At 50.0% G+C, this 19,700-nt stretch overlaps 1 protein-coding gene across 2 annotated transcripts in view; it reads right to left on the reverse strand.

Moving 5' to 3' along the window:
• Window positions 1–17,990, reverse strand: part of Rab7b (RAB7B, member RAS oncogene family) — a 22,048-nt gene extending 4,058 nt beyond the window's left edge. The window contains exons 1-4 of one of the 2 annotated variants that reach the window (XM_010613083.2): window positions 17,855–17,990; window positions 12,382–12,449; window positions 11,766–11,892; window positions 10,914–11,129 (exon numbers count right to left, since the gene is read on the reverse strand). In XM_010613083.2, the coding sequence (XP_010611385.1) occupies window positions 10,914–11,129; window positions 11,766–11,892; window positions 12,382–12,434 (396 nt within the window). In that variant the 5' untranslated portion in view covers window positions 12,435–12,449; window positions 17,855–17,990. Of the gene's footprint in view, window positions 1–10,913; window positions 11,130–11,765; window positions 11,893–12,381; window positions 12,450–12,605; window positions 12,680–17,854 lie in introns of those variants that run through there. The other variant, XM_033762222.1, reaches the window with a different exon arrangement.
• Between the last annotated feature and the right edge of the window lie 1,710 nt (window positions 17,991–19,700).

The following is a 19,700-nucleotide window of genomic DNA, read 5'->3' on the forward strand; positions in this document are numbered from 1 at the left end:
TCTCAGATTTCGGCCTCCAGAACCATGATCCCAATCAAACCTCAATTCTCTATAAATCACTCAGTCTCAGGCTTTCTGTTACAGAAGCAGAAACTGGACCGAACAGCACACACTCATCTTGGGAGGTCTTTCCACATATCTCTAACTGTGTGCATGTTCTCTCTTAAATCCTCACCATAAATCCACGGGGTGGGATTGTTAGCTCCATTTTACAGATGAAGGAGATTCAAAAACATTGCTCAGAGTATTCAGGGCTGAGCAGGATTTGGACACAGGCCTGGCAGAATTAGAGCCACTGCATGTGCTGCTGTGCTAAGGCTTGAACTAGGAATCTCTTTCTGGCATTGGCTCCTTCTTCAGTCTCCTCAAAGGGCGATGGACAAGGCAGAGGAGGGGAAGGAAGGAGCTGCTGGCTGGAGGCTCTCACTGGACAGACTCACATCCCTGCTGACCCCTTTCCCCTGGGCGGAATCCTAGAAGAGTCAATAAACTCCTCCCAGGGTATTCTGGACGGTCCAGAGGCACCCCAGACCCAGAAGGCAGTGTGGGTGCAGGACACTGCATGAACACTCGCTCCTCTGTTCCTGTCCTTCCCATTAGGCTGAGGCTGCTTGTACTCAGTTCTGGACCTTTCTGGATTTTGACTTTGAGTCAGCTGGATGGACATCTCTCCCAAATGTGGATGGCAAGTCACATTTGGGATGTTGGATGACAAGTGCTCCTCCGGCAGCCCTTGGGGTGACTTCCTAAGACACATGGTACCACTGAGTCTGGAGTCCAGTTACTTATGTGGGGAGGACGAAAGGACCACAGATGGAGCACTTTACAATCAGTATTTTGTCTTACTTGAGGGAACCAGTCTTTTCCTGGAGGAAGCATCATCCTCCCAGGACTCATTAGGCAAGGGGAGCTGGAGGACTGTCCCTCATCACATTTCTCCTTTGCTCCCATGGGTTCTGGGAACATGGGTCTTACTGGGATTAAAATGCACCTTGCTACAATCAAAAGCCACAGAGCTGAATTATATGAAGTGATAAGGACGAAACAAAGTGGAACAAAACGAAGACCGATCAAGAAGACGCTCAGCGAGCTCCAAGGTGATGTAATTAAACAGAAAACAGACTTAATAAACAAAATGATTGGTGAACTTATGGAAGACACTAATAAAAAGCTAGTTGAGATAAACTAAAGGATGCAATGCATAAAAGACCAGTTTATCCATGAATTAAGAGTCCATGAACAGGTAGCAAATAGAAAACCAGGAGATTTTAAAGAAGTTGAAAGTATGGACAGCAGAGGCGACCAGTGCAAGGACAGAGTATCAGAAATAGAAGACAGGACTGATGCAGGTGCCCATATCCTCAGAGGTACTTTCCAAGAGAATATGGAAAATGGGTCCAACAGCTGCTAGATAATGCCAAGAAGACTAAAGTTAATTAGAATTAGTGAAAAATCAGGAGACAGCACAAATGGCATAAAAAAGCCCTGGTTACAGAAATAATAGTAGAAAACTTTCCAAGAATAGGGAAGAAACTTAACATACAGGAAAACAAGGGATACAGAACCCAAACAGCCACACTCAGGAAAGGACTTCTCTATGACACATCATAGGCCAAATCCCAGAAGACCAACACAAGGCAAAATCCTAGAAGCTGCTAGAGAAAAACAATGAATCCCGTATAAAGTTAAGCCCATTAGAAATACAGCAGACTTCTCAACACTAACCTTGTGACAGGAGAGTGAAGCGTTTCAAACCCTACAAAAAAACAACTCCCAGCCCAGAATAAAACATCCCGTAAAGCTATCTTTGAAAATTGAGGAAGAAATAAGGCCTTTGCATGACAAAGAGCATCTTAAGAAATTCATGACCACCAAACCAGCACTACAAAAAATTCTCCAAGACATCCTAGAGAGACAACGAAGCAACAATACCAAAAAGCCCAATGGAATGACTACACCAGGTATGATAAACAGTTTAGCAGAAGGGGGAAAAAAGGAACCAGCAACAGGAGAATAATGCAATGACAGGAGTAGGTCAACCCGTTTCAGTAATAACTCTCAGTGTAAATAACCTCAACTCCCTAGTCATAACATAGATTGGTAGATAGGATTAAAACAACAATAACAAACAAACCAATGATATACTATATGAAAAAAACACATTTATCCCCAAAGAAATTCATAGATCAAAAAAATCAAACAATGAAAACAAATTTCACGAAGTAGAAACCCTAAAACCAGCAGGAGTAGCTCTTCTATTTTCAGACAAAGTGGACTTCAAGCCAAAACTGGTCAGAAGAGGCAAAAAAGGTCACTACATATTGGTTAAGGGAACCATTCAACAGGAAGAGATAACAGTTATAAAGAAATATGCATCAAACACTGGTGCCCTCAACTTCATAAAAGAAATATGGCTGGACATAAAAGATCAGATAAACATCAACATAATTAGACTAGAGGACCTCAGTATCACAAATTATCACAAATACACAGATCAACTGGACAAAAAAAAAATCAACAAAGAGAGCCAGGGGTTTAACTCAGTGGTTCTGCCGCTTGCCTCGAAAGCGCAAGGTCCCAAGTTCAATCCCTGATACTGGGGGGAAAAAATCAACAAGAAAATATCAGAATTGAACCACATCTTCAAACAGATAAACTGAATGGATATCTATAGAAATTTCCACCTGGCAACAGCATACACAGTCTTCTTAGGAGAACATAGAACTTCCTCCAAAATAGACCCATGCTTGCCCATAAAGCATGCTTAAGTAAACACAAAAGAATAAAAATTATCACATGCATATTATCAGATCATAGTGTAATGAAACTAGAAACCAATAGCAAAAGGAACCACAGAAATTATGCAAAAACATGAAGGTTAAACAATACATTCTTTTTTAGGTAAATTAAATTAAATTAATCTAAATCATTTATTGCAGTACCAGGGATCAGGGATCAAACTCTGGACCTTGCCCTTGCGAGGCAGGCCACTGAGCTAAATCCCTGGCCCCTAAATGATACATTCTTGAATAACCAATGAGTAACAAAGGAAGTCAAGGAAGAAACTAGTTCCTAGAATCAAACAACAATGCCAGTACAACATACCCGAACCTATGGGGCACAGTGAAAGCAGTCCCAAGAGGGAAGTTTATAGCCATGAATGCTCAAATGAGAAAAACAGAGTGATCCTAAATAAATTAACGGAGGGGCACACATAAATCCTAGAAAAACAAGAACGGTCCAAATTTAAAACAGATACAAGGAAGGGCTGGGGATTTAGCTCAGTGGCTCTGCTGCTTGCCTCGAAAGTGCAAGGTCCTGAGTTTGAGCCCTGGTAAGAAAACAAAAACAAAAAAAACAGATACAAGGAAGTAGATTATAGAGATTAAAGTATAAAATTGAAACTAAAAAAACATTACAAGAAATCAATGAATTAAAACAGTTCTAAAATAGACAAACCTTTAGCCAATTGTACCAAAAAAGAGGAAGAAAAGACCTATATCAATTGAATTAGAAATAGAAAAGGTTAAAAAAAGAAAAGGAAAAGGTGAAATCATAACGTACAATGCCAAAATCTAGAAAATTATTAGTAATTACTTCAATAAACATACTCCAATAAATTGGAAAATCCAGAAGAAAGGGACAGATTCCTAGATATATATGATTTATGAAAATTGAAACAAGAAGATATAAAACCCCTGAATTTTCCACTAATAGGCATAGAAATGAAGCAGTAGTTAAAACCCTAGAAATTAAGATTCACCACTGAATTCTGTCAGAATGTCAGGGAAAATCTAATGCCCATGCTCCTCAAACTCTATAATGAAATTAAAGCGCAGGAGGACTGCCAAACCCATTCCTGGAAATCAGCATTACCTTGATTCTAAAACCAGAAAAGGACTCAACTAAAAAGGAAAAGTACAGGCCAATCTTTTCAATGAACATACATGCAAAGATCTTCAACAAGATACCGGCAATCAGAATGCAACAAATCATCAAAAAGATCATACATCAGGACATCCCAGGAATTCGAAGATGGTTCAACATATGCAAATCAGCTAGTGTAGTACATCACATGACAGAAGCAAGGCCAAAAACCACATGAGCATCTCAACAGATGCAGAAAAAGCCTTTGACTAACCCCGACATCTGTTCATGAGAAAAGCCCCAAAGAAAGAAAGTAGATACAGCCGGACTTATCCCAACCTGGTAACCGGCACAGAAACAGATTCGTGGTTCAGTGGAACAGAGCAGAGGGTCCAGAAACAACCTCAGGAACATTCAGCCCTCTGATTTTTGACAAAGGGGCCAAAAATATATGCTGTAAGAAAGAAAGACATTTTAGCAAATGCTGCTGAGAAAACTGGCTCTCCACATACAGAAGATTGAACCTAGACCTGTATCTCTCACCATGTACTAAAATAAAATAAAAAGGGACCAAAGATTAAATATTAAAACAGAAACAATCTGTTGGAAGAGAAAATAGGTAAAACTGTTGAAGATATTAGCATAGGCAGAGACTTCCCGAACAGAACCCCAATGGCACAAAAAAATAACAGCAAAAATTAACAAATGGGCTTATAGCAAATTAAAAATCTCTGTACAGCAAAGGAAAGAAGAGATAATGTATAGAACGGGAAAAAATATTCCCTGGCTATTTCTCAGACAGAGTGCTGCTATCTAGAATATATACAGAACTAAAAAATTAGACCTCCCAAAATAAAAGATCCAATCAAAAAAGGGGCAACTGAAATGAAGGGACACTTCTCAGAAGAAAAAGTACAAATGACCAATAAATTCATGAAGAAAAAGCTCAATAGCTCTGGCCATTAGAGAAATGCAAATTAAAACAATACGGAGGTTCCATCTCACTACAGAAAGAATGGCTACCATCAAGAACTCAGGGCCGGGGATTTAGCTCAGTGGTTCTGCCACCTGCCTCGTAAGCACAAGGTCCAGAGTTCAATCCCTGCCACCAAGAAAACAGAAACAAAAACAACAACAAAACCCAAAGAGGAGTCTAACCCAGATGATTGTAAATAAACACTGTAAAAAAACCCGAAATCAAATAATGACAAATGCTGGAGAGGCTGTCAGGGAAAGAGGAACCTTTCTTATGTTGTTGTTTGTTTGTTTGTTTGTTTGTACCAGGGATTGAACTCAGGACCTTGCGCTTGAGAGGGAGGCAGCAGAACCACTGAGCTAAATCCCTGACCCTTTACATTCTTGATGGAAATGTAAACTAGCACAACCACTATGGAAATCAGCATGCGGATCCCTCAAAAAACTAAAAGTGCTCAGCTATTCCTCTTTGTATTTTCCCAAAAGACTTAAAGACATCATATTGCGATGGTCCACGCACACCCGTGTGTACAGCAGTACAGCTCATAACAGCTAAGTCTTGGAAGTGGGCACTTACAGGTACCAACTCCTATGATGCATGCAGTCAGTATGACCCGTAAACACGTACTAATAAAAATAAAAATCTAAAAAAGCACCACTGCTGTCCACTATTTCTTAGGTCCCAGGTGCCCTGGTCAGAGGAGAGGCAAGAGGGCTGGTGGCTCACATCTTTCTCTCATGGGGTCTGTGCCGTCTACCTGCCCTGCCCTGCCCTGGCAGCGTGAGGCCTGCAATCTGGGGGGATGAGGACTGTGGCCAGCACTTCCATGTCCCCTTGGACGAGTCCCCTTGGCTAGGTCCCCAGGCACTGGGAGATTGAGCAGAGAAAGGAACATCTCTAGTGTTAGTCTTGGCCTCTGACAGCTGGGCTTCTCCTGGCCTTGGAGAAGGGGCCCAGAATTGGTCAGGGTACTCTCCTGTGGGACAAGATGCTATTCCATTTGCATTTTGTGTTATACCTTTTTTGGTATCAGGAGTTGAACTCAGGACCTTGCACTTGAGAGGCAGGTGGTGGCACCACTGAGCTACATCCCCGGCCCTTGTGTTATAGTTTTGCTCATTCATTAGAGACAAATTCATCCTGGTTGACAAATTCATCCTGGTTGCATCATTTTATTTATGATGCTTTTCCTCATTCCCGTACCCTTCAAATGATTTATTATATTTTTCTTAAAATTAGCACATCTAATTCTAGCCAGTAAGCCATTTACTAAGAATATAAATGAATATTTTTAGAAAATATGATCCAGTTCTGTGAATTGGGGGTCAGAAATGGCCTCCCTGAGCACAGAGCAAAGAACTCACATCCTGTGAATAAATTCCCACAGCATAGGTGCTCGCAGGGCTGTTCTTTCTAATAAACTGCATTTCCCCCACTGTTACCTTCTGTAGAAACAGTGTGGATATTAAAGAAGTGTTAACAAATAAAAAAAATTGTGTGTGTTCATTGTGGGAAAATATAGATATTATCATTTCACATTTTTTACTATTTTAAAGTGTATATTTATTTGAGGGGCATCAAGTATATTTCTACTGTTGGACAACCATCCACCACTGTCCAAATCCAGAGCTTTCTCATCCTTCCAAATCTAGCAATGTATTCTAAATGTTGATTTTCTTTTAATGAAGTAGGAAAGGCTGCCCCGAATTCCAGCCTGCGCCTTACAGGTCATAAGGAGGGTCACAATGCCATAATTTCCTTTAATCCTCCAATAACCTCAGGGAATTCATGCTCCAGTTTTCATCCCACCGAGTAAGAAACTGGTGTGGGTCCGGGACGCAGAGGGAGCAAGTGTCAGAGAGCGGGTGTGAGTCACCACGTGAAACGCCCCCCAAAGACGCAGGTGTAAAAGCTTGGTCCCCAGCCTTCCAGGCTACTGGGAGGTGGGAACCTTTGAGGTGTGACACCCTGCAGAGGGAAGCTAGTTCTTTGCGGTTGTGCCTCGAAGGGGCTATCAGGGCCCTCACCTCTCCTCTTCCTGGCCTTGGCCCCCTAGCAGCCTCCTCCACCATTTCTCCTGCCGAGATGGTTTCTTCTTTTTAATTTAATGTTTAAATTTATTTTTAAAAAATGAGTCCACATTTGTCATAAGTAACGATCACATTCATTGTAGGGAATCTGTGCCTGTACTCAACATATCTTGATTCTTTTTACCTCACACCAGAGAAGCAATGCCATACTGTGTTTAAACTTGTGCGTCCAATTTATTTCACTTAAGGTTTGGTGCCACCATAGCCTATCTTGCCACAGGCCCCAAAGCAACGGTACCCATGGACCACGGACTAAAAACGGTGAAACCTCGTGCCTTAGGAAGCGCTGACTCCTTGTGAGTCTGTCGCCTCAGGTCCTTCATCACAGAGACAGAGAGCTAACCCAGGGGGCTCGCAGAGAAGGTGCTCCTTGGGGCTCACCCACTTGGCTCTGTGCAGTGAGGGGCGCTCCCCACCCCAGATCTGCCCCTCAGTCAGTCTGCTCCACTTCCTTACCACCGGCCAGTGCGGGTGACTCCTTGCTAGGTCTGGGCCAGTGAAAACCCACCTGAGGCAGGTGCTGCCCAGCCTCCCCTCTTGGCTCGGCTTTGGGGGCTCCCTCCCCCACTTCCTCCTCCCCACTTCCCTGTCCGCATTTCGTTATCGCTCACCCCTGGCTCTGCTCTGCCACCTGGCTCCGTGTACTGACACAGAAATTCCCCTCATCCTCCGTCCTCCGGGACCCCCTTTCCGGGACCCATCTCGGCTGAACCCTGGCTTTTCCCAGGGCCTCTGTTTCACACTTTTCCCTCCCCGAAGGGACTATTTCCGCATCCTTCTCACTACAGACGCCAGAGTGGGTGTTGGCTCCCCTGTGCCTCATTTCAATCCTTTGTTCTTCCTCTCTACCAAAGCTCACCCGAAGCCTGTGGGGACCCCTCTGCTCCTGTGAGCCGTCACTGGTCCCTCTCCTTCGGGAGCCCCTTGTGCATGGAAAGCTTGCAGTCTGGTGTGGCTTCCTCTCCCCTCAACACGCAGCTGGCCCCGCTGTGGCAGCCTCAGGTTTCTTCCCAACCATCAGCCCCTCCGCTTCCCCTGCAAACACCGGACCTGGCCTCCTGCTCTGTGACCACGATCTCCTCGCCTCGAACGCCCGCTTGTCCTAACTCCGGCCCTGCTCTCTGACTTCTGACACCCCAGCTGCACCCTCAGCCCTCTCCTCGCCCCTCTCCTCCCAGTCTTGGCCTTCAGCTCTTCTGGCTTGAGAAAAGCTCAGTCCCAGGTCCCTCGCTCCTGACATTTATCCCACCCAGGGCCTGGAAGATGGGACCGCAGTCTCCACTTTACCGTCTCGGGCCCCCGTCCAGTGGGGCCCCTGCGCTACCCAGTAATTCTTGTTCTCATCTTGGATCAGCTGTTCCTCCCACGTCTCCCAGGAATAAGTGGCCCCACAAAGCCTCGCCATGACTCTAAATCCTCTACTTGGTCTCCTTCCTCTCACCAGAAGGCGGTGCCTCTAATTTTACCGAGAAAATGTCAGACTATCTTGAATTCTCCTCAACTTCCCACCCTCCAATCTGCAGACATAGGAAACATGATGTTAACATGATGCTTGGGTGGGAACACTGCAGTCTGATAGACGCAAGACAGGAAGTATACTGGGGACCCCTGAAAAGTTACTGGAAACCTCTGCGATAGGCTCCAGTCCCCTGCCCAGTGTACAACGCAGGCCTGAGGGAGAAAAATCTAAAAGACAGAACTGAGACAGAAACAGGGCACCAGGACAACCAATGCTGGTGCAACCCACAAAGGCGCTGTTCTGTCCAAGCCACTGATTTTCATTAGTAATCAACTGGGGTAAGGGCAAGCTACGTGCCAGGGCAGAACTATGTGTGAGGAAGTGCGGTTGTGTGGCTACTATGGAAACGAATGTAAGCAAGGCTCATAAAAGACAAGACAAAGCATTCTCCAATCAGGACCAGAATAGACAAAATATATGGTTGCAATTAGAACACCGTCCTTCTAGTTAAGAAGATTTTAATGGTGGGAATGGAATTTGGGTGCGAGTTACTCTGACCTCAGCATGCAGACTTTGGCCAGACTCACTTCCATAAACAAGCCACTTACGGGGTTAACTCTTCACAGCCTTCACCTGCTTACAGCCTGCTTTGGGGCATAATCAATATTGCGGTCTCCCTCCCGCAGAAGTGGGTGGAGGAACAGACCATCCTGGGATCATGCTAATTTCCAAAGGCTCGTGACGGAGAAGCTCTTAGGTGAGATTAAAATCCACAGCATGGTTATAAAGGAGGTTGAAAAGGAAGATTCAAACGGATTTCTTTGGAGAAGGCGAAATTGGACTGTTGGTCCAACTATCTTAGCCTCCTCTAATAGGGGAGCAGGGGGAGTCTCACCTCTAGTCCAGATGGCTTTGAGGACCATGGACATATGAGCCCCCCAGTTTAGTGGATGCAGGGGTCTGGTACCTGATGCTGACCTATGGGATCCAAGGCAGAGGCGATGGGGAGAGAAGACACTTTCTGCTGGGGACCCCGAAGGCAGGAGTGCACCTTGGGAAGGCGGTGGGGTTCAGCAGCGGGACGGCTGGCTTGGAGCAGGTGAACCCAGTGAAAAGTTAGGAATCAAGGAGGAAGAGGAGGAGAGTGCAGGACTCTTGTCATGCAGGGTTCAGTATCACGCCCCTGGTGGAGACTTCTTACAGACCCAAAGGGGTGACACACAGAAGAAAGAGCTTGCCACCCCCTGCCAGGCCGACAGCACAAAAGTGTCCATGACAGTACCAGTCAGGCCAGCAGCGCCCCGCTGTCCTGACCACTTCTCCTGCAGACAGCTCTAACACCAGAATTACGACCTCGGCAGGAGGGCAGGTGTGTGAGGCTGACTATGAGGGTCACCTGCAGCTGGCCCAGTGGGGAAAAGAGAGGGGCACTTTGCCTCTGAATAAACACAGGACCTTGGTTATCACCCAAGGCTGGACATTTGAAATTGGGGAATTGACACTGTGTTTCCAACCGGAGCTGACCACCGAGGTGAAGATTTCTAGCTACCCGTTTCCAGCTTAGACTTCTGCTCCCAAGTTTTGTTCTTCGGTAGCCCCCAGCCTGCAGGTCCTCTGCAGCTGTCTGTAGTTGATCCCAAGGCTCCTCGAGCTCAGCTCCTCAAACCCACCAGGCAGCCCTCTCCCTAGGCGGAGGAGGAGGAGGCTCCCCTCTCTCCCAGCTCCTCCTGCTGCTCCTTAACCCTCCTCAGCACGCCCAGTGGTGCCTCAGTTCTCCCACTGTGAGAACTGAACTCCAGTACCGTAATTCAGTTCCCTGTCGCTTTTCTCTATTTGAAGCACTAAGAAAACTTGTCTCAAACGGCTCCTTTGGGTTCCACTTTGGCTTTGCTTGGCCTCAGATCGTTTACAAATTCAGGCAACTTCTACGCCTTTCTCGTTGGCAGGCAAGGTTTAGAAGGGCTGTCCACCCAGGGGCCCCAGAGGGGACTGGCTGCCACGTGGTTAACCCGACCACCTGGACTAAGCGTGTGCTGTAAGGAAGATTAGTACTTTCCAGGGAACAGCTGGACCCAAGCATTTATAACTGTGGACCTCCTACCGGCGGCAGGCAGAAATGCTGCTCAAATTCAAACCCCCAGACCCGACTGCTGTCCTCTTGGAAGCCTCGACCTCTCCACACCCCCTCTCCAGACAGACTCGCTCAGGGCTTGGCTCACACCGTGCTGTTCCTTCAGCCTGGAACCCTCCTCTCGTGGGAAGCCTGGCCCATATGCTGGACTTGAACACATGGTGCTGTACTATGGCCCCAGGTCTCCAGGTGGAGGCTGCATTTAGTTGTCGCATCATAGCTGTCTTCCGAAGTATCTGGGTCCCCTGCTAGTCTGTGAATTCAAGAAGTAAGAACTGTGACCTAGACAGCTCCGAATGTGTGAGACCCTAACACAGGGCCTGGTAAAGTGAGGCCTCGCATGACACTGGTTGAATGCACGAGTGGACGGACGGAGTGAATGGACGGTACCTTCCTGTCCTCCAAATCGATTTTGTTGCCCAGCACCACCATGGGGTAGGACTGCTCCACGGGGATGATCTTGGCTAGGACGTCGTCCCGCCAGACAGCCAGGGCCTCGAAGGATTCCAGGTCGGTGACATCAAAAGCCAGGATGCAGCCGTCAGAGCCTTTGTAGAAGGTGGACACCATGGAGCGGAACCGCTCCTGACCGCCTGTGTCCCAGATCTGGAGGGAAGAGCAGCCGCCCCGTGGGGCCGAGATGCGGGCTGGAGGACGCTGTCAGGTTAGAGCAGGCCAAAGCTTCCCTTGGGGTGGGGAGCAGGAAGCCGGGGTGCAGGTGTGGGCCTGACCCTCCCACCCAGGTGCACCCCGGATCTGCAGTGTTGTTTCACATCCCGTGAGCACTTTCACACCTGAGCTTTCGGTTTGCTTTTGGCTCATGGGCAGGGGTTGCTATTCTCATCTGACAGATTTGGAAACTTGGATTCTGAGAGTAACTTGGCCAAGGCTACCACCCAGTTTTCTGGAGGACTTGGTGTCTCTCAGCTTCACAATGAGTCAGATGCCAGGTATTTCTAGGCCAGATATCAGCCTTTTTTTTTTTCCTGCAAAGAGCCAGACAGTGAATGTCATGGGCTCTGCAGGCCGTACTGTCCCTGTTCCATCCACTTCCTTTGTCACTGCAGTGCAGAAGACCACAGGTAAACAGATGGGCATGGCTGTGCCCCACTGAAGAGGCGTCTTCTGGTCTCTGCTTGGACCACGCCAGCTCCTGCTGGGTTTTGCCATGTAAGAGGCCATGCAGGGAATGTGGGTGGTTTTCAGGTGCATACAGGGCAAGGGAAAGAGAAGACGGCTCACCTGTAGCTTCAAAGTGGTGTCATCCAGGAGGATGACCTTGGAGAGGATGCTGGCCCCCAGGGTGGTCTGGTATTCCTCGTAAAACGTCTTGTGCACATATTGGTGGAGGAGCGAGGTCTTTCCCACCCTGAGGCAAAACCCAAGGCACTCGTGAACACACATCTACAAACACACATGCGTGTACATCCATGCTGTTCCCAGAGTCTCACCAGGGCCCTAACACGATTGTCGTTTCCTGAGATTCTGAACTCCCGTGTTATCTGTGGCCCAGGGACCATACTTAGAGAGACTGAGAACTAAGGAATAGTTTCTAGAGGCAGAAGCCAGCAAAGTGTGTGGGTTTGGCGACAGCTGGAATCCCCACAGCAAGTTTCTCCCGGGTGTGGCAGGCAGGGGAAAGGTGCAGACTTGCAGCCAGCTCACGGGACTCACGCAGCTCCTTACTGCCGAGCTGGGGCCACAGCCACCCGTCACTGCTGCCTCTCGTTCTCACCTGAGCTCCCTTCCTGGAGATGGGTGGATTCTGCTGCCACCCAGACTTAGAAAGGGACCCAGGGAGGTGGTCTCCCCTCCCAAGTCGGGCAGGAGCCATTTCCTGACCCCCAGCTTGGCTTACCCGAGGGCTCCAACGATGATGAGCTTCAGGTCCACCTTCTTCCGAGGATTCATGAAGGGGCTCAGAGCCTGGGGGAAAACAGGGGTCTCTGCTGCTGGCCATTGTCACCAGGGCGGCTCCTTCTCAACGAGCAGATCTCCAAGGAGGAGCAGGACCCAGCAGCTCTTATCCTCCCTACCCTCCCCTGCCTGGGCCGGTGACGCCCCAGAGCCGCTATCACTCACCCGCACCCGTACCCTCCGCCAGCGCTGCTCAGGACGCAGCCGACAGTGCCAAGTGCGCTGGACGAGGCTGGGCAGAGGCCTCGCAGACAGTCAAGCCTGGAGCCAGGGGTGGCGGGCGGTGTGGGAAGGGAGATGGGGCAGCACAAGGGCCCATTGTCAGCACAGCCCAGAGCTGGGATGGGCAGGCGTCCCCAGCCCGGGGTGGGGGCAGCACTTGTGGAGTGAAAAGGCTCCTCTCTCTGCTCTGCAGCTGGCAGGGCTGAAACCCGTACATGTTGCTGGAAAGCTACTTGGCAGCAAGTTCTGAGAGCCTTAAAAATGTCCCTGACCTCCACTTCTAGGAATCGGTCTAATGAAATAACCAGAAATGCTGACTCTTGCTCTAAAATGTTCTTCTCAGTATTGTTTGTAAATATTCAACAATAAAGAACAGGTTAAATCATGCTGCACAGGAACGATTAAGCCGTCATCAAAGTGGAGTCCTTGAGTGTTTCACAATAACATGGGTTCCCGGGGCTCCTGCACTGGGATATAAAGGAAAAACAGAAGATGCTAAACTGTGTATATAATGTCGCCCCAAATATTTCAGTAGAAGCTGATATTGAATTGAATTTGTTCTGCCTTCTTCCTTTTTCTTTTTGATGTCAGGGATGGAATCCAGGACCTTGTGAATGCTGGGCAAACGCTGACCACTGACCCCCTCTCCCTCCCCTGCCGCCTTCAACGTGTTCTTTTGAAATATGCGGCATGCGCCTGAAATCGCTAAATCTAACCAGTGCACATGTGCAGGACCTCACGTCCTTACCATTTTCCAGGGATAAGAACAGTTCACAAAGCCCTGTGCCAACAATGACCCAGCCCAGAACGAGGGAAACAGAAGCCCACAGTGGGGAGTCACCAGGAGGAGCGCACAGGGGCTGACGACACCAGAGAAAGCGTATGGAGCCCGGGGTCACAGCAAAAGGCAGAATTCAACAGAACCGTGCTCTGAGCCAGGAGGTGATGCTTCCTGGGCGGGAAGGAAAGAAGCAGAGCCTGGGAACGGAGAGCGGTGACTGGGTCCCACCGCAGGGAAGGGGCAAGCAGGAACCTGATTCATTCGCCCCTCAGCCACCCTTCAGACGCGGAGGAAGGAATTCAAGGTGTTAACCCGGGCTGGCATTTCAGAAAGGTGCCATTGCTCCAGAAGGGACCCTTGGCTCAGACACTCCTACAAAGATCCCACTTTGGAGGGGCCGGGGAGCAGTGGGGAGCTGTTTCCTGAAGGCTGGAGTAAGTGTGCTAACTTAGCTTGAGAGACAACAGTATCTCAGAAAGGGAGTCAGAACTAAAGAGAGGCAAGAAGTGCGGGAACTAGCACTGGCTGAGCACCGCAGAGGGTCCTCTGAGTCCTCTCTGAGCACAGGTGACCCTTCCCCTGCGAGAGGAGAACTCACAAGGCATCCAGCAGCAGGAGACAGGTGAGCTGGTATCGGGCGGGAGGCCGGAGACTCCTGTGTCCTGTGCTTCCTGACACCCTGAGCTTGTACCCAAGGAACCTGGGGCACTGGGCTCAGGTTTGGTGAAATTCAAAAAGCCCTAGGAGAGCTGGAGGAGCTGAAGAAAGCCAGCCAAAGCGACCACATACAGAGGGCACAGACAGAACTGTGTCGCGGGACCGGAACTGTGTGTGAAGAGGGCCACAGGGGTGGCCCGTCACGCTGGGTGCAGGGGCTGTGTTTGCACGCCGTAATATATGGGTGTGCAGAGCTAGAGTGAACCCACGCTGTCCACCAGCATGTTTTCCAGGCCCTGCGCTGAGAGTTTGCAGGTATGCAAATGAGCAATTTGCATGATGTGAGTTAAATGAATCCGTGCTTTTGTTATAATACATTTAACACAAAAGGCATTGTTACGATGCATTTACTGGCATGAATTAAGTGCTCAAGAAATCTTAGCTACTTCATCAGGCACAAAAATAGCCTATGAGATTGAGGGTATTGTTCCCTCTTTTTATCACCACCCCCCAAAAAAGAGAGAGAAATGTTTATAGAAGGGAAACAGTTCCTTGCTAAAGGAACATAAAGCCTGCAGTGATAGAGCATAGATTGGAGCTGGAATCTGAAAGCAGGCCTAGCTCTAGTGACTAGGCTTTTTCTTTTCTTTCTTTTTTACCAGGGATCGAACTTGGGACCTTGTGCTTGGGAGGCAGGTGGCGGAACCACTGAGCTAAACCCCAGCCCCTTTTTTACTTCCTTGAGAGGAGCTGTACCTTGCTGCCCAGGCTGAACTTGAACTTGCTTCCCTCCCTCCACAGCCTCCTGAGTAGCTGGGGTTCAGGGATGCACCGCTGTGCCCCGCAGCTGACTGTGGTCTTAACTGGGCTCTCCTGTCTGCCTGCACAGCTATGGTGAGTTCACACCCTTGCTCCCTGGGACCTATGAGAACTGCTGTTTGTTGGACCTAAACGCCCACCTCATGAGACTTTCTGTGTACAGCCTATTGCATGCATATACTCTGGAAAGCTAGGCAGTTTTGAAAGGACAAAGGGATAAAAATGGAAAAATACACAATAATTTAATTTAAAAAAGAAAATTATGGAACAATTTGTACAGAGTGATCCCAATCATGCAAAAACAAACAACCCAACGTGTGTGACAATGTGTTTCACGTGACACATAGGCTTGTCCTGTGAATGCACACAAAATTACGGGTAGATACACAGATAGGACTAATGAGAGAGTTGTGGAAAGGCAGATTAGGGGCTGAGAGTTATCTTTTTATTTTATGTATGTCTGGCTTTAAAATTTGTTCCACAAGCCTAAGTTATTTCTGTAATTAAAAATCCCTGATAAAGACTTGACCCTTCCCTCTTTCACGAGAGTGTGAATGTGCACAGGCCGGAGTCATCTGAGTGTGACTTCCTGGTGTGATGAGTCACTGGGTGGCGGGGACAGTGGGAGGTAGGTTCCCCTGAGTGGTCGTGAGCTCTGGCTCAGGGCGCTGCGCCAGCCGTGACGTTAGGTGAGCTACTTGTCAAGACTGCTCCAAACAGGGGAAGAGGACGTCAGCCACACCACCCACGTCACCCATGGTGGTGGCTTCCTCTACAAGTGGTGTACTTTATGGCCAGACAGGCTCCCCGGATGCGAAAGATGTGCTGAAACGTTTAACAGGGAGGCCAGGAGGGGCTTGGTGGCCAGAGGCCGGATTCGCAGTGCTTACCATTTTCTGTGCTACAGGCTCCCACGATGGCTGATTGCACCCCCCATGCCACTGTGTGGAGCCGGTGCACCCCTGGGGGGCCCTCAAGCGCCCCTCCCTCTCATCTCCCACCCTGCGCTTGAGCCATCAGCTCCCCAGAACGGGGCGTACCTGCCCCAGGGTAGTCTTCCTTTCTTGGGGGCCACACAAGAATCGCTCAGTTCCTGGGTCACACACCAGCCTCTTGGGTTTCACTTGATTCTTTTCTTCTGACCATTGCCTCAAGGGGCAGCTCCCCCACTCCTCTCTGCCTTCCCCTGAACGTTGCTGCCCCAAGGGCAGGTGCGGCAACCAGAGAGTAGCGGACTGGGGACTGGCTCCGTGCAGCAATGGCTCCGGGGACTTGCAGACTTCAGCTAGTGGCTGAGGTCTCTTTCCCTGTCCTCTCTGCTCTGCTGTGCTCTGGGCTGTGCCCACGGCTGTCCTTTTAAGCCTCTTCCTGCCCAGTCAGCTGACTCAGATGTGTCAAAGCAGGGATCCTCTTCGAGGCCGGGCAGACTCATCTCCACGGTCAAGGACAGTGACAAGCAGGCTTGGGACGCATGACCTGCCATCCGACACCCAGGCCCACTTGGAGCAGAACTCCGTCCCCCCCACCCCGGGTGTGACCAGCACCTCTCCCTTTCTGGCCTGGCAGCCATCCCTACCCTGAGCCCAGGCTTGGCCCGCTGGCGGTGAAGCAGCCCCTGGGGAGCAGAAAGCCTGAGAGGTTGACGAGTACTCGGACCAGTGTCTAGCTCTCCAAGAACTCTTGGAGCTGCTCTGCCCCGCCTTCCCGCTTCCCTTCTTCCCCACCCCACCAGCCCCAGGCACAGCCTCCTGCCTTGTTGGTGTCGGGTGGGATGAGGGTCTACTGGTAGGGAGACCGGAGCAGGGCCAGGGGAGAGCGCTGAGGCGGGTCCTCCCTGGCTTCTTGCCTGATCTTTAGCACCTCCCTCCCCGCGCCGAGCCATACTTTAGAAAATAGCAAATGTATCCACCCTCAAACAAGGAGGGGGCCCTGCCATCAGGAAGTCAGGTTTGTTGGTGGAAGAGACTATCAGGCAAATACAAGGCTCTGTTGCCTGCCAGGAACATTTGCAATTTTGCCTCCCCCACCCAAACCCCAGCAGGTCCAGACCTGCTCCCTTGGGCGGGCAGGGCACTCACAGCCTTGGTTTTAGGAGGTGCAGCCTCCTTGTTCTTTAAATTCTTTGCACTGTTTAGTCCTGCCTCCCCAAGCACACTGTGCCTGAGACAGTGCCTCACACTCTATTTCCACAGGGAGCCTGATGCGCGCTGAGAAGGTAGAGCCGTCCATAAATAGTCATCCACCCACCCTGCCATGCACAGATCAGTTACTGTCACCTGATGGAGAACTGATCAGTACGCCCAAAGGAGCTGTATTTTTATCCCCACACAATGCATCGAGATTATAGAGCTTGGACTTTACAAAATGCCATTATGGGCCTGGGCTTTCCTGACTGAAGAATTAGTAAGTGGCAGACTGAGGCTGGAACCCTGGGCTAGCTCTGCGCTTTAGCTCACCCGGCACTGGAGCTCTTTGCCAGGAGAAATATTTACGACTTAGAACAAGCATCATCTCCGACTTGGAGGCTCCCTTTACTGGATGAGGCCCTGTGGTCCACAGAGTCCGTCCCTGAAGGTGCCCTGTCCACGTGGCATGGGGACGCCACGTGCCAGCCTCCCAGAGGGCTCCAGCTGTCAGGCCCTGCAGGCCTGAGGCGGCAGCATGAGTGTCTGCAGCTGCATCCTGCCTGGCACGGCAGGCCCTGTGGATTCCGGAGCAGGGGCCCAGCTCCCCAGGCAGGCAAAAAGTCCTTTCCTGGCACCGTGACCTGGACTTTCTCCAGGGTGGGGTCTGTGGGCTGGATCCAAGCCAGCAGCTGCCAGACCCTAAGCCTCTTCCCTGCATCCGGCCTCCATCCCAATCCCCCAGGGAAACAGAGAGCTCTGAGGGCTGCTGGACAGACAGAAGGATGTGGACCAACGTCCAGGGCACTTACAGCTCTCGGCCTCCCAGGCTGGTCCTCTCTGGGTCTGGAGGTCTCTTCCTGGAGCAGCGCTGCCAGCCAGGTCAGAGGAGAAAGGCTTCGGGAGCTTGTAAGAGTCTGTGGGCCTTGCCACTTCCCTCTGAGTTTTCCTCCTCTGCTCCGTGAACAGACTTGGGAAAGTTGCACAAGAGGCTGGGCCAGGGTGACCTCAGCTGCGTGGGTGGAGGGATGGGGTGGGGCGGGAAAGCCGGGCTTCAGAACTGACTGGATTTGGGACTCCTGAGAATTTGGTCTGTGGGGACCCTGGCCAGGGGGATGAAAAATGAGAGGCTTGGGGTGGGGCTGGGGGGGTTGGGGGGCTGCAAGGTAGCAGAGCTCCATGGAGCTTTGAGGAAACTGCTGCCTCTGTGACTGGAAGCTGCCCAGGAAAGGTGCCCTTTGTTTGTTTGATGTTTTCAATACACGTGCAGTGTATTTGGTCCAGCCACCGGCCCAGGGGATAGGTTCCCGTCCTCAGCCCGGTGCTTCACGCACACACACACACACACACCCAACACACAAACATACTGTCCACACCACAAGCCCCACACACCGCACATAAATCCTCACACAACACACACCACATACACCTCACACCCACCATAGCACACACACACACGGACACACACACCACATCACACCACACTGTGTGTGAGATGTGAAGCAAATCTTCACAGCTTCCTGGGCCCCTCAGGTGACTGCCTACGACCCTGCAGCCATAACCTTATGAATCTCTGGGAGCTGCCTGGAACCAGGCCTTGGGTAATGACTAGCTTGGCAGATGAGAGAGGGACCCAGTGTGTCCAGACACGCCCGAGTCCTAAGGCCACCAGGTCTTCAGGAGGGGCCCTCTGGCGCACTCCTCCGCCCTCAGTCCTCCTGAGACGGCGTTCTGTCTCCTTGCCGGCCCATCCCTTTGTTTAGCTGTCCTCCCTTCCTGGTGCCCGGTGGTCTGTGACTGTGTGTAATCTGGCCACCGACTGTACATCCCCGCAGGGCAAGGGGCAGTCTTGGACCCCTCCCCGGCCACTCTAGCCAGTACCGGCCGGGCAAAGGAGGTCCTGGTGTAACCCAAGTTGAAGGTCATTTCCTCATATCAGCTGGTAAGCATGCCTGGAGGGGAGCATGGTGACTGCCAGAAGGTCTAGTATTGGATAGGACACAGGGACGCTGGAAAAATTTCCAGAGGGTGTTCATCCCAAATTTTCTACTTTGATTTTTTGAGAAGGGTGCCTCAAGGCAATCACTGATTTGTAACAGCTGATTTGTTCTTAAATCATCTGCACTTAGATGCCCTCCCCATATGCTATATCTTTCTGAGACCAGTTTTAAATCAACATACACGTGTTTGTCAGGTGCGGGGAGGTAAAAAGCTATAACTGTCCTGGGACTGCCACTGGCTGGGGACTTCGGGATACAGGAAGTGAACCACTGGCCTTTACTGTTTCTGAAACTTGTTCTTGCAGGGGACATTTGCAGAACTGTCCCCAGTACCTTGGAAGCCAAGTCACCAACCACCATCAGCTCCAGGCCCCACTTCCTCCATCCACACAGATCAAAAGTCAGCAACTTCCCTTTCCTCTCTCTGACACAAGTTGCAGCCAACCTCTACCCTGCAGAGGAGGCCTGAGGTCCCTGCCACAGATACCCAAGTTTTAACAGTAGGGCCGAGACATGGTGCAAGTAAAGGGGCCTGAGGGAATAGAGGTGGAATGAGCCATCTTCTCAAGAGGAAGAGGGGATTTGACTTGGAGTTCCAAGGAGGCCTGGGGCACGAGCATGCTCAGCTGTGCTGTATGTGGCGCGCCCACAGGAGGCA

The sequence above is a fragment of the Fukomys damarensis genome, unplaced genomic scaffold (genome assembly GCF_012274545.1).
Source record: "Fukomys damarensis isolate Sample0158 unplaced genomic scaffold, DMR_v1.0_HiC HiC_scaffold_11, whole genome shotgun sequence".
Lineage (NCBI taxonomy): Eukaryota > Metazoa > Chordata > Mammalia > Rodentia > Bathyergidae > Fukomys > Fukomys damarensis.